The following is a 15,652-nucleotide window of genomic DNA, read 5'->3' on the forward strand; positions in this document are numbered from 1 at the left end:
GTGCAGGTCAGGTGAATTGGCCATGCTAAATTGCCCGTAGTGTTAGGTAAGGGGTAAATGTAGGGGTATGGGTGGGTTATGCTTCGGCGGGTCGATGTGGACTTGTTGGGCCGAAGGGCCTGTTTCCACACTGTAATGTAATCTAATCTAAAATCATTTATGTAAATGACAAAAAGTAGAGGGCCCAGCGCTGATCCTTGTAGCACTCCACTGGTCACAGGCCTCCAGTCTGAAAAACAACCCTCCACCACCACCCTCTGTCTTCTACCTTTGAGCCAATACTGTATCCAAATGGCTAGTTCTCCCTGTATTCCATGAGATCTAACCTTGCTAATCAGTCTCCCAAGGGGAACCTTGTCGAACACCTTACTGAAGTCCATATAGATCACATCTACTGCTCTGCCCTCATCAATCTTCTTTGTTACTTCTTCAAAAAACTCAATCAAGTTTGTGAGACATGATTTCCGACGCACAAAGCCATGTTGACTATCCCGAATCAGTCCTTGCCTTTCCAAATACATGTACATCCTGTCCCTCAGGATTCCCTCCAACAACTTGCCCACTACCGAGGTCACTCACTGGTCTATAGTCCCTGGCTTGTCTTTACCGCCCTTCTTAAACAGTAGCACCACGTTTGCCAACCTCCAGTCTTCTAAGATCCACCAGCTCAGTGAGCAAATCGACAACCTGGTGAGCTGAGCTGCAGAACTGATACTTACTCTTTCTCAAAATCAATGGTCTTTCTAAAAGGCTTAAAAGAAATTCTTAATAGTGAAAGATTATGTAATAGAATGAGAAACACACTAAAAGTTACTTAATATCTAAGTATGCCCAGAACATCAGAAGCAAAGCAAAAATAAGACTTGATTTCAGATACTTAAAAAGAAATGGCACTGAAATCCCCAATTGCCCTTATATCTATATTGAAACACATCCAACATTTAGTAATTTTATAAATGCAACAAACTGTTCTCATTCTTTATTTTAAAATAACGTTCTCTTCTTTTCATACAGGAGCAGTGATATTTTTCCTCCCTACTATCTTTACTGAGGACAGGTTTGCAATTAAAATAGTCCCAGTCAGGGTACAGTTTTTGAAGTATCATCATACTTTTTCCTGGTGTTTTGGATAATAACAACTTAATTTACCCATATTCCCACCTCCATGCAAGGCTGGAAACCTCTCCTCAAAGTTAGCAATATAGGCTAAAAGGAATGCAAGACATCACTGCTCAAGTAACAATTGAAAAATATCAAAAAAACTTCGCAAATTATTTTACATATTTGATTTCATTCAAAAATTGAAAAATGTTAGAACTGACTCCAAATGTAAATGAATATCTAAATACTTATGTGTTCTAAGAAATTCTGACTTGATCACTCTTTCAGGCAGCGTTTCAGTCTCACACCATTCAGTGAAAACAATTCTCAACTTGTCTCTTGTCCTTCGACTTACCTTTACTCTATGCCCCTTATTACTGACTCATCCACAAATGGAAAAAATGCCTTCCTACCCACCAGACCCATACTCCTCATAATCTTATATATCACTATCATCAGATCCATTATTAATCTTTGCTACTCCAAGGAAAATTACCATCACCTATCCATTTTATTCCCATATCTCAGATCCTACAACCCCGGAGGAATCCGGATAATTCTCCTCTATACTCTCTTGAATGCAGTCCTTCCCATAACGTGGTGACCCATAACTGCATATTGTATTCTAGTTGCTGCCTAACTAGTGTCTTATAAAATTTCAGCATAACCTTTTTGTTCTGGTGTTTTATGCCTCAGCTAATAAAGGAAAGCATGCCATTGGCTTCTTTACCAATCAACTTGTTATGACACACTCTCTGCCAGGTGGGACTTAAACCTGGACTTTCCCAGCTGCAGAGACACTACCACTGCACCACAACAGCTCACGTTACAAATTTACCTCCTGACTCTACCATACCTGATTTCATTAAGTCCATTAACCATTATTAGTATCTTTCAGCTACATATAATTAACATTGCTCATTTCTTAGAACAAATACAACTTCCACACAATTAATATGTTGATACAGGGAATAAAAAGACCAAGAAAAAATAAGCAAGTTTTTTATTTAAATAAATTTTGAGGAGTCGTTCAAAACTACACGACTTTATCAACAGCATTTCAGATTAGGGACTGAACCAGGGCAATATGTTTCAGCCTCCTTGAAGTTCCTTTAATAGTTTAAAAAAAAGGCTAACCAAGCCACTGTTGCAAATGCAAACATATGTGGGTGTGACTCCAATACTTAACGCAATGTGAAAATCATGCTGTTTACATGCTTGAATTCTTGTAATTTCTGTTCTACTTTCTTACCTCTGTATGCAGTCCACCATCTGGGGAACTTGTTGTGTTTCCAACGCTCACTATATGTTGTGCATGACCTAAATTTGACTCTTCTTCCTGTTCTTGCTCTACCTTCACTTTTTCTGGCAACTCTTGCTTAATTGCTTTGAAAGTCAATTTTTCCTCAGTTCCCAAACCAGCCAACATTTGAGATTCATCACTGGATCGGTGCTCAGATTTATAAGTCTGCTGCTGGACCTCTTCAGCTTCCTCCTTTATTGCCTGTTCTGCTCGAAACAGGGAGACAGCATTCCCTTCAGTGGCAGCTAGCTGCTCTCCAATATCATCAGGGGGAAGATTTATCAGTTCTGCTGCTTCCTCCACCTACAAAGCAATAGATTACTGATCAGCTTTTTGTTTCAGATTCTTCAAATCCCAGGTTACCACCAGCTGTCCCTCCATTGTTCTCCCCAGTATTCTTAGTCTTCAGGTGAGGAGCATATATTATTTAATGCAACAAAATATGCACTGCTGGAAGCCAGGACAGCTGACACCCCACAGAAACTTGTTCTGCAGCAGACTTCTGATTATGAAAAATTCCCCATACCACAGTAGAATGTGGATTTCTTGATCTTGGACAATGAGTCAATTCCATAACAGACAGATGTGCAGCAGTCAGCTCAAAGACATCAAAAGTAAAGCATCAAAATAGAACAGCCGCCTAATCTCTAAAACAGAACTCACAGAACTTGTTCCACATTGCGCCCTCACTTTTCAGTTTTGAAAATTGTTATGTACCCAGAGCTGCGGTGTGAGGGGAATTAGGAGACCTGCTATTTAGAATGCAGCTCTTTAAGCAGCACTGTCTTTTCATAAGGTTTTACACGACAGGACTCAGGCTTCAAAGATGGGCCATGACTAATATTAAAAACGGTACCAGGATTTAAAGGAGCCTCACAGCAGTGAGCACTCAGCTGGAGCTCCATAATAGCCAGTGCCTCATACTTTGGGAAACCCTATTTAAAAGCAATGGCATATGGAATAAGGAAGAGCCAAAAAGAAGGGAACAAAAAACTTGTTTTGGAAGGAAAAAATTGTTTACCTTCTCTTCAATGATTGCTAGGATATCTGCCTGATTCCCCAAGTTCAGTACATCTGTATAATCAGAGACCCTAGTATCTTCGGTGTCTTCAAGCTGCTTTGATCGATGCTGATCTGCAATGCCCTCTCTTGGTCTTGCAATCTGCAAACTGCCACCTGGCAGACACTTGCTTTCACCAGAGTCAATTAACACAGAGAAGCCAGCCAGATCTCCAGATACTGATAGTGACGGCTGCTCCTCACAGCTCGCTACCTGAACACAAATGGTGGTTTCTTCAACTGCAAAAATAAAACATCAAAAAAATGATCCTCTAAAAATGAATACATCTTTTGTATTTCCAACCAGACATCCTGCACAAAGGACGTGTCATGATATGTTTAATGATGCAATTAGATTTTTCAAATATTTTATGGAGTACTCCTACTGGAAACATCTAACAGAATACAATGGCACTTTGAAAAACAAATCTCTTGAGATACTTAAACCAGTTTACTCTGGTTGTTGTCAAGAATGGGCTCATAAACAAATTAATGTGAAAACTACAAATACATAATTCCCTTATACTCGAAGTGGCAGAAATATTGGGGCAGATAATTGGAGAGAAGAATTAAGATGTTTTCTGATAAAAAGGTTCTGCATAGAATGCAAGTGGGGAAGGCTTGCATCAATACCATAATTCCTGCACAACACCAAACACTCGAGATATAATGCCCTACTTCTTCCTTCTACCCTAATGAATAAATAATTTGTTTCAGAGTTAATAAACCTCAAAATCTATTCAGATGAATCCCTGGTTGCCTGGCCAAACCACTTAGCTGCACTGGCCCACTGTTCTGTATGGAACAATACTGACTTGCAATTTACTTACAAAGTGGAAAGTATACAATTTTATCCAAGATCCTCCCAGGAGATTCAGAAGGTGTTAAAGAAAGAAGAATGTTTACCTCATAACAAATTTATCATCAGAAACAAATTAAAGCACATTTAAAATTCAAGTTTCCCCCAAAATAAGCTAAAAAACAGAGAGTCAGGGTCATTCAGTGGTTTATTTTGATTCAGTACAGTATTACCTAAAAAAAATACTGCAGCTCGTTTCTCTCCCAAGTTATTTTGCTGAATTCTTTTTGATGTGCTGCACAGTTCACATTGTTCTCCAGTTGGGAAAACACTCTGAAGACCTACTCACAAGCCTCTGGCATTGTCACCTCAACATATCAGGATAGCCCTCCCACCCAAATCTTCCTCATTTCCTTCAGGGAGATGCTTCGTGTTCAACCAATATCCTCTATGAAGATCAACTGGGATGAGGGAACAACTGCTCTGAGAACTGTACAAATTACCCTTCATGGCATGCATGTTGAATCTTCAACATGCTAATATCACTGTGTCTCAGTTATAAGGTTATTTAAAATTAGTATCACAGTCACTGAATATCAAAGGCAACTATTAGTGCAAACAATTACCTTAAACAGTAATTCAATTGCTGAAGATGAACTTGCATCGAATCCACATTCTCTCTAAAATAGTTAAAGATTGTCCCAAAAAGCAACGATTAATTAAGAAATTCCCAAAGTATCAGAGTCCCAGATAATCGTACTTGCAGCATGTTCAAGTAAAAGGCAGAATCTTGGGCTGCATCTAAAAACACCATTTTATAGAATCGAATTGAAAACTGGAGGAATGAGATCTTTTAGCTATGAAAGGTCTTTAAGCTTTAGCTTTTAAAACATTTTGACAGGGATGGTTTATGTCCCTCTACTGACAGATTTATTCTGGTGTGCATGAATCCAAGTTAAAGCCTTTTTAAACTCAATAGTGCTGATGCAGGCTTGTAAAACACAGTACGCTTTCATACATGATTCTCTTTCTTGTGATTATAGAGAGTGTACTGGTAAGATGATCAAAATTAGAATGACTGTCATCGAGCCTCTCCTACAAAAATATGCAATGGGTATTTTTCTTCAGGAGTTAACCTGATAACTAATCCTTCTTAGTTTCCCTGAGTCACACACCATGCACATAATAGCATTAGGCTTGTTTTTAAACACTTCACCCACATGACTCTGAATCTAGCCACTGCCAATGGAAATATTTCACCAATAGTACAATTGGAATTCCATTTGTCAAGGAAAACACTGACCTTCAAAGTGAATACAATCACTTAACCAGCCTTGTCAGTACTGCAACCTGAAGCATATTCTTCGAAATATTCCCCACCACAACCTCTCCAGTATAATATCCCCAATCATGACAGTCAGTGATTGGAACTACAGGTGCTTATTCCCAGAAAATAAAGCACATATGAAGCCATTCAAATAATTATATGTTGTTGGCTCAGGCTGTTCAATGAAAACTAATTACAGAGGAACCTCGACTATTTGAAGGACATGGGCGGGGAGTGTTTCGTTCAGTTAATCAAATGCTGAATAACAGTTTAGCCAAACATTGGGACCTTGCACTCTTGTCAGATAATCCAAAATTCTGATAATCGAATGCTGAATAATCGAGGTTGTTCTGTGTTCTATTTTCCATTTCTATCCCTTTTCCTCCTAACCTATTTTTCTTTGTAAATACTTATTCAGTTTCTTTTTAAACAATACATTCACACTCTCAGTACTTGTGACCATTCCTTTTGTAGTTTAACAACCCTCTGTGAGGTGAAAAGACATCTTTTACCAAATTTTGTGAAAATTTGGTTTGTCTTGTAATTTTCCCATTCAAAAGACCTACATCAATAGCATGTATGCAATTTTTCAACTTGTGTCCAATTTTATTTTTTTTAAATTAATATGATGCCCTAGATAATAGAATATTTGAACTATTTTAAGTTTGTTTGCGGTCTTAACTCTGACCAGCAGACAGCAACTAGGGAGTATTTTATGTGCCAAACTGCCTGTATGAAAGTTAGTGCTATTGATTTTTAAAATCTTTAGTGTTTTTAAAAACTGCAATACACTTTTACTCCATTAAGATATACAGGTATATTGGGCTACCACCAGCCCACTCTCTCAAAAACTGAGAACATGAAAATTTATAATGGCAAAAGCTGACACAAACTGCATAAATAGCTACACACAGCATTTTGTATATTTTACTTATTTTTTCAAAAATCTCAAGTTTGAGGGTATGTAGAATTATCTGCTGTCTTCATACCCCAATTCAATGAAACCAAGGCTTCAAAGTGGGATTACCGACCAAAATTCTGAAGTTGTGAACTCTAAGACAGCAATGACTGACATAGAGATCCAACCAACTGCTAATGGCTGCATGGTACCTTTAAATCCTCATAGATTTTTGTTTAATAATGGACTGACCTTTGAGGCTTGATCACTGTTTTGAAAAACCCATTGGAAAAAAGTACAACTTCTTAAAGATTCTGTGACCTAATCAAATTCTACCACCCACCCCTCAGAGATCTCTTACACCTTCTCCTTACACCAACCCCTATCTGTCACATAAATCCCATCCCTTCCCTACTACCAATCAGAATCACCACAGGTGTCTCGCTGCTCTCATCTCAGTCATCCACTTGTCTGAAGGCCTCACCCTCTCCCATATCTCTGATGTGGGCTCATGACAATTTTCAAGCACCAGATCCACAAATAAGGCTCTAATTCTCATTATGAACTTGTTAGTGTCTTGAATAAATTCAGCATCCATTTCTTTACTTTCCTTCTTCAACTCTACGGCATTTAAAATAGAGAATTCTATTTGCCCTTCTGTGGCTCTTTCTAACTGTACTCACACCTTCAAAATCCCAATGTCTGGAAGAGGCAACCTGATAGAAATTTATAAAATAATGACAAGTATAGATATAGTTAATGGTAGCTGTCATTTTCTTAGGATCGGGTATTTCAAGACCGGGGGCACATTTTTAAGGTGAGAAGAAAGAGATTTGAAAAGTCATGAGGGGCAATTATTTTCTTTACTGAGAGGGTGGTTAGCGTGTGGAATGAACTTCCTGAGGAAGTAGTGGATCTGGGTACAATTACAACGATTAAAAGACATTTGGATAGATACATGAGAAGGAAAGGTTTGGAAGGATATGGGCTGGGAGTAGGCAGGTGGCACTGGTTTAGTTTGGGATTATGTTCAGCAATGGACTGGTTGGACCAAAGGGTCTATGATATGAATTATTGGATAACAATGTCAAAAGGTATATGAGTGTACTGATTTCTCTGCTGTTTCAACAATTCTTACAAACATACATTTCTGTTATTAGACTCCCAATAAAAAGACTCATAACATGAATGGATATTACATAACTGAAACTTGTTAACGATAATACTGCACTCCCACTTACAAATTACATTTTCAAGAAATTTAAAATTTTCTATCATTATCAAAAAGGAGGTTGTCCATTGGAAAATTCACAAGGAACTAATGAAACTATTCATTGGGAATCACAATCCTTTGCATGCCTCAAGATCTCCAAATGCCCCCTACTCAAAATGACAGAAGTTATAGAACTCAACCACATAAAATCCGACACAATTTGGAGAATAACTGTGGATCAAGTCATGACCAGTTTCATGAAGAAAATCTTAGACCAAAGACTCCTCTCCAGCTCCACAAGCAAATTGAAGCCATACATCCATGTTTTATTCCACAATTTTCTTTAACATGTTATTTAGTCCAAAGGATAGCACCACATCCACAGCAACATTGGCGAACTAACGTTTCTTATAGAGCAATATCTTAATATTTTCATTAAAAGTGTCAAATTTCTATACTGCACAGTGTAATAAACTCCACCTGCACCATTACATTCTTGTGCTGTATTGCTTTGTTTACTGCAAAGCATTTGAAATTGAAGTAAGTGGTGTTGAGCCAACATGACTAGAATGTCGGCATTCGACAATGTGCTGAAGAATGTGACGTTTGTGGAACAGATAACTGTGTTAATGTGTGTAGTTTTATTCTGGTTTGATAATACAGCTCCAGTATTACTTATACAACTCTCCAGCATCTGCACTCCTCACTTTCAACTGTATATTGCATATGCCCAACTACCATAAATGAGCCTTCAATAATACAGATCATGAGAATTTTCTTCTTTCTACAATATATCCTATCCCATTTTCCTAATCTTTGATTCTTTACATAAAGTTTTCTCTCCTCATATAATGAAATTCTGTAATTAGCTATAATAAATCATTGACCATAGGGAAGGAATAACTCTCCCTCCAACTTCACTCTTTCTGGGAAAGCATTCAGCCTCTGTTTGGCTTCTTTTTCTTACAATATAACTCACTCAAATCCACCTCTCCTGGAAATCAGAGTCACGGTTCCATTATTTTGCATCAAACCACAATGAATCCCTAAACCAAAACATTAACACACAACTTCCTATTTATAGTATGTATCTCAAATTATTGCCCTAAATAAGATAATTTTATTGTGCAAAGGTGCTTTGTTTTTTGAAATTTATCAGATATTTAAATTTAGAACGAGAATGTAAAGCTTTAGGTAAACATGGTACCAAAGCTCTTTCCTTAAAAAGTACCACAGGTAAATAATGGTTAAAAGTCAAAAGAAGACAAGGACAAAATGAATGTTCCACTCAGCCTTGAATGTTTGTGAGATATTCATTTCAAAGCACAATGAATGGTGTCACTGGTTGTTCATTCTAACAGAGTTTCATGTGGTGCTAACAAACCAAAAGATATTTGTCTATATTTGTCAAACGTTAGTTTGAAACCCCACAGTTTGCCCATCTTTTTTTCTTTAAGATCCAAACCTAGAAGTTTGGGACAATCTTTAAAAGGAATAGGGTATTAGGTTACTGCATGTTTTCTGAGATCTGGCAGCGATAGGTTAGACTGCCTTGTGACAGACCTGTCCTGCTGCTCTCCTGCGTCACTGCTGTGGTGCCGGCTGAACACACCTGGTCAGCTAGATTTTGCAAAGGTTTAACTGGAGGTGATGCCTCACTGCTGATAGTAGAGAAAGGAACGAAAGGTGGCGTGAAGTGCGAGAGGCCGGCCTCCAAAAGCCTGGACAGAGTAGGGGCTCCTAACACAAAGTGCACAAAGAAACATACAAAGCTAATGCAGACAGGCAACAGCAACCATTTTCAACACACAAGTTCTTCATTAGTTAAATGACATTGAAAGCCCCGAGAACCAAACTTTCTAAAGGTTTTTGATACAGAATCATGTAGTAGAGACTCCAATGAAAACAAAGTACAACACAGAACAATGATAACAGCCAGATCTGTCCTAAACAATACCATATACACAAAAGCAACTGGGTCTGCCCCTTCTTGTGCTACTGTAAACAATTAAGGAATCAGATCCGTTTCTACTTTTGGTACAACACAAAATGACAGACAAATTCTCAGCAGTATTACCATATGGAATGGCATGACCTAATCTATTTTTATCTGTTCACAATGACTGTTTACTAATATCACTTATCCATGGTATTGCACACCAGAGAAAAACATACATCAACCACACGAAATAACAGAGATTGGAACAACATAGAATGAAAGTGAAGAAATGTATCATAAAGTACTATTTATGATAAATAACAGAACAAGTTAATTTGTTACTTTCTGGCAAACTACAATGATTCTAGGATTGGGGAATAGGAAGTGAAAATTCTAACATTGACAATCTGCTCTCCCCCACTGTTTTGTTATCAATTCCTGGGAGTTGAGTGCACATTGCCCAACCACTAATATTCATGACCATTCTTCCTGAAGACAGTGAACAGAGAACTGGGACTAAAGAGCAAATTTTACCAAACAAGAAAAATCTAACTCAGAGAACTGTTTCAACCGGATAACATTCAAGAACATGCCAATGACATAAAATGTCAAACACTCAAATACCAGAAATTGAGGCAGGGAATTCTGAGCGGCAATGATAGACAGGCAGCACATATCTAAGTCAGAAAAGATCAAGATCTGGAGGGGTACTCAAAGTCATTTTGTTCTCATGACCATTGTAAGACAAGCTACTGATTCCATTTGGGTTGACTGGTGGGAGGAACCATCTTTGTGGGAAGAAACATTTGAAAGGCTTTGCCAAGTATGCACTTTTAGCTCTTTACTTTGCTTCTGTGTTTTTCAATGTGACAAATCCCTGATAATAAAGGAACACAACACTTCTAATGCTGTCACGTTCCCTGTGGTATATTCTAAAGTTCACAGCAACATGAAAGAAATATCAATGGTAAGATCAGCACACTCAACAACTAAACTTGAGTCTATATATTAATGCTGTAGCAAAACCTGGACCTATCCTGTACAAGTGTCAGACTGGACATAGCAGAGCTCCCTGACAAAGGGCATTCAAGAACAGCTGAGTATTTCTAGTGCTGGCACATAAATTACCAGATAGAGATTAAATCTAAGTTTGTAACTTGCTATGATGGAATTTGAACTCATCTTAAATCATGAAGCTATCATATCCTGCATCAATGTAATGACATAACACATCACGTGAACTAAAAGTCATAATGGAGTTGAAAAATGAGCACAATTGTAAGTATCAGAAAGACAAAGACACCAAAAGTGAAAAACAAATCTTAGTTAAGAAATTGCTGGTCATTCCAGAAAGACATTTGAAATAATATTGATCAAGAACAAATGATGTGGTTTTGGGTGGGAGGAGAAGAAGCAAATAGATAGAAAGAGTGTGAAAATAAATCTTACATTCAGATCAACAGATTTTATTCAATGCTCCAATCTTAAAAACAGTTCACTTCCAATCTTTTCTGTTTGTACATTTTAATTTCAGGGTAAGTAGTGAGTATTATTGGAAAGCAATCACCTTTACTATGAAGTTACATATAAAAAGTCTACCTACCAACGTCAGTCAACTTTAATCTCACCTTTGACAAAAACAACATGCACTGAATGTATCATTTGATAATATTAAATTATTTCCAATTACAAACAAAAGGATACTGGACAACAAATAGATGTGCAATGTTTAAACAAAATCAGATGAAATATGTTGCCACAAAGAAGATGCAACCAATGTGTCATGTTTCTGCCATAAATGACGCTAAAATAGGAATGCAAAACAGTAAAACTGTCACCTGTAGGTGCTGGGGACACTGGTACATTGGATTGTAGCTCGGGAACATGCAGCGTTGATACACCTGCTCCCATTTCAACATGCACATTCGGACTAGCAACATGACCAGAATTCACCTGGAGCTCAGCTTCACTGACCTACAAAAGGAAAAGGAGAAAAAAATTCAATTAACTTTGAAGCAATGCAACTTCCATAAATCTTTACAATATGCCTTGTATATGTATTTGAACCCATTACTATTCAATGTACCCCATCATCTTTACAATCTTGGTGATATTCTGCTTAACAGACCACTTATATTTCTGAAAAATAAAATGGTGGTTACTTACAAGCCTAGGACTAGTAGGCAGGAGACTCCCTTTTTTCAGGAGCTCAGACAGCAGTGGAGAGGGTGGAGGTGTGGCTTTCTGTCCCAATAACTTTTTCTGAGGAGAATCCTCCAGCACTGGAGTTTCAAGACTCGTGGAGGTGACGGGTGTCTCAGGGGCTGAGATCACTGGAATAGTTGATGTGCTTCCAATGTTCATCGACACCAGCTGTACAAGGCAAAAGTACATTTTTAACTCACCTTTTAAATAAGCAACAAGCACACAAACCTGATAAAGAGATACTTTCATACATGAGCAAATCAAAGAGGGATGTATGAGGAAGAGAATCCTCATGAATATCAAAATACTAACTAGCCCTTCCTTATTCTATTAATGCAACTCTTCAACCTCTGCATGCAAATAAATCATATTCTAAACTTATCTGAGTGAGTGGAGAACAGGAATTATGATTGTATAGTCTGACCCACAGGTTCCACAGCATAAAACAAATTTATTTAAACGTAAAACAGTCAAAGGTGCTTCAGAGGAGTACTTATAAACAATGATACTGAACCATATAAGAAAATCAAGGCAAATATTAAGGAAATATTATGCAGCCACTGAGATATTCCATTCACACCGAATGGCATGGGTTTCCATGCATTGACCTCAGAGGTCTGGACAGTGCAAACAAATTACAAGGAACATTGGTAGAGAGGGTTATGTAAAGAATTATGATGGCAGGGCTTATGCAGGCTCCAATGGTGGTGCAATTAAAATTGGATCAAAGCAAGAGGCCAGAATTCAGAGAAACACCACTATCTCAAAATCGTTTCTGAGTGGAATGTAGGATTGGAGGAAATTCTTGTGACAGGGAGGGCTGAGGCAATGGGAACATTTGAAAAGAAAGTTGAGAATTTTAAATAGAACCCAACATAGATTAACAAACACAAGTGAGATAGGAGAACAAGAATTAGTTGATGTTAGGATATGGACAGAGGTTTGAATGATTTCGACTTCACAAAAGCTACAAAATGGGAGGCCAAGCAGAAAAGCACCATAATACGTGAGTCTAGAAGTAACAATGAAAGTTTCAGCAGCAGATAAATGACTACAGGGGAGGAGAAGAAGAGGTCACAGAGCGGAAAACAAGTGATCTTGATGACTGAGTGGATTCTGGGACCAGAGGCTTCCTGATGAAGGGCTTATGCACAAAATGTCGATTCTCATGCTCCTCAAATTCTACCTGACCTGCTGTGCTTTTCCAGCACCACCATCTCGATCAGAGGCTCATTGTAAATTTAAATGCAACTTGAGAATTGTGAATGGCTAAACAGTGACCAAAGACAGGGATGGAGTTGGTCTTGGACAGTTGATGTTTTGAGCATGAGCACTTCATCAGGAACGGTGAAGAGCTCATATTTCTGATGAAGAGCTCATGCTCGAAATGTCGACACTCCTGCTCCTCAGATGCTGCCTGACTGGCTGTGCTTTTCCAGCACCACACTATTCAACTCTGATCTCCAGCGTCTGCAGTCCTCACTTTCTCCATGGAACTGGTCTTCCCATTGCTTGGTTGGAGTAAACTTCCACTCATCTTGTACCCCCTTGTCTTATAGTACATGCCAAATGTGCCAAGGCAGACACACATAATGAAGTCAAGACAAGGGTCTACACACACTTAGAAATGGAAATCCCACAATGGCAGAAAGAAAGGTTAATTCAAAGTTACAAAATTATTCGAAGAACAAAAAAGAGAATCTATAATTTAAACTTTACACTTGTTGAATCTTCTCATAAGTGATATTTTTAATATATCCATTCATGGGATGTGGGTATCATTAGCTGAACTAACATTTCTTGCCTATCCCTAGTTGTCTTTGAGATGGTACTGATGAGCTGCCTTCCTGAATTATTGTAGTCCCTATAGTGTAGGTAGACCCACAATGTCTTTAGGGATTGTTCCAGGATTTTGACCGAGCGACACTTAAGAAATAGCAATAGAGTTTCAAGTCAGGATGGTTAGTGGTTTGGAGGTGAACTTGCAGGTGATAGAGCTTCCATATAGCTGCTACCCTCATCCTTTGAGATGAAGTAAGGCTGGAATGAAGGCAGGAACTGAGTGGCCTTGGTAGACGTCAACTAGGCATGAGAAAGCAGGTAATTGCTAAACAAGAGCAGTTTGATAGCACTGTTGATGACACCATTCATCGCTTTATAAATGATTGACACTGCGTTGATGGGGCAGTTATTGTTAGTAACAGTTATACATTTAATAAATTTTAAAAAAGTTTAATAGTTGCTCATTTAGTTTTCAGAATATAATGAACAGATTGAGGAAACTTTATTTCCAAAGCAATTTCACAGGATCATCATTCAACATAGAATTTTACTTATGTGGCCCTGAATAAGTCCATCAACATAAAGGAATTATGATAGCTATAAAACAGCAAAACCTTCAAACGAATGCGACAAATCCATTGCAGGTATGCTAATAATATGTTAAAAGTTAGCTGACAGCAGGCAGCTTTGGTCATTCTTTAATGCATCCTCATAGTTACTGACAGTAATGCCATGAGAGATCTTGATACAAAACATTTGATCCATTCAATCACAAGATCCCTCATGATTATTCACAGTGAGTCAGCACATATGTTGTTTTACAATTATAGAATGTGAATAAGGAAGTGGAGCAGGGAATGTGTTGAGGGATGTGAGACATTTATGAGAAAGTCTTGCAGGATAATCAGCAGTTTAAGGGTTAAAACCCTTAAGATATTCTGCTTAAGGGCTTGTGAATCTTTCTTCATTGTCTGATGTTTGATACAATCAGTGAGGGAAGAACACAATGCGAGCACCAAGAATAGATGACTGCACATGATTTTCACCTAAACTCCAAGGATTATTCCACGTTGTATCTGCATTAAATACAGCTCTTCAGACTATTACAGTCTCTTCTTAGGCAAACCAAGGTCACACATGGGACAAAATAGATTTGAGCTGAATCAGAAGGGACAAAATGAACACCACAAAAGAATGTTTCATACATACACTATTGTGACTCTCCTCACTCGCCTGTGGTGTATCTGTAGTCGAGTAGTCTATTCCAGGAGAATTTGATTCTAGTGGGGACCGGATCGGCAGGCTCATCAGTCTTTTGGGTGCATTTTTTGCTGCTTGGCGGGCTACAACAAACAGAGCATGTTTAAATAATTTAAAAATTAAATTTAGATCATTTGTCTATTTTGCAGTTATCTTCATATTTGTACACCATATATCGTTCTCAGTCAGAAGTATAGCAACCAAGATGCTATCAACTATTCAGCCACATTAACTCAAAGTTGCTCTCCAATAGCTTGAAGTTAATTACATTGGTGAGAAAAAGACAAATGAATGTAACATAAAAACATAAATATGGAAACAGGAACAAACCACACATCCTACAAAACAGTTCCTCCATTTAATATGATCCTGGCTGATGCGTGGCTTCAAATCGACTTCCGTGTTCACTCCCATATTGCCTGATTCTTGGAGATAACAGCAATCTGGCTATTTCAGCCTTGATTATATTCAGTGGTGAAGAATCCATAACCATCCCACTTTAAAAAAAATTTCAAACATTCACAATCCTGAGTGTAGATATTTCCTCTCATCTCAACCCTCACTGACTGACCCTTTATGTCAAGATTGCGCCCTGTCTCATATTCTAAAACCAAAAGCAACCTCTTAGTTTCTATCCTGTCAAGTCCCTTCATAATCTTCTATGATTCAAAGAGACCACCCCTTACTCTTCCAAACTCCAGAGTTTGGTAAATACCCAATTTCTTCAGCCTCTCATTATAAAACAACCCAGTGATCAATTAATGAA

General features: G+C 38.0%; 1 protein-coding gene across 6 annotated transcripts in view; it reads right to left on the reverse strand.

Annotated features, from left to right (window-relative positions):
• The window catches only part of brd8a (bromodomain containing 8a), a 91,597-nt gene that overhangs the window by 59,008 nt on the left and 16,937 nt on the right, over positions 1-15,652 (reverse strand). For all 6 annotated transcript variants that reach the window (XM_043712072.1, XM_043712073.1, XM_043712076.1 and 3 more), the window contains exons 8-13: positions 14,836-14,969; positions 11,806-12,012; positions 11,478-11,613; positions 9,264-9,440; positions 3,426-3,703; positions 2,354-2,707 (exon numbers count right to left, since the gene is read on the reverse strand). In XM_043712072.1, coding sequence (XP_043568007.1) covers positions 2,354-2,707; positions 3,426-3,703; positions 9,264-9,440; positions 11,478-11,613; positions 11,806-12,012; positions 14,836-14,969 — 1,286 coding nt within the window. The remainder of the gene's footprint in view (positions 1-2,353; positions 2,708-3,425; positions 3,704-9,263; positions 9,441-11,477; positions 11,614-11,805; positions 12,013-14,835; positions 14,970-15,652) is intronic.

The sequence above is a fragment of the Chiloscyllium plagiosum genome, chromosome 21 (genome assembly GCF_004010195.1).
Source record: "Chiloscyllium plagiosum isolate BGI_BamShark_2017 chromosome 21, ASM401019v2, whole genome shotgun sequence".
NCBI lineage: Eukaryota > Metazoa > Chordata > Chondrichthyes > Orectolobiformes > Hemiscylliidae > Chiloscyllium > Chiloscyllium plagiosum.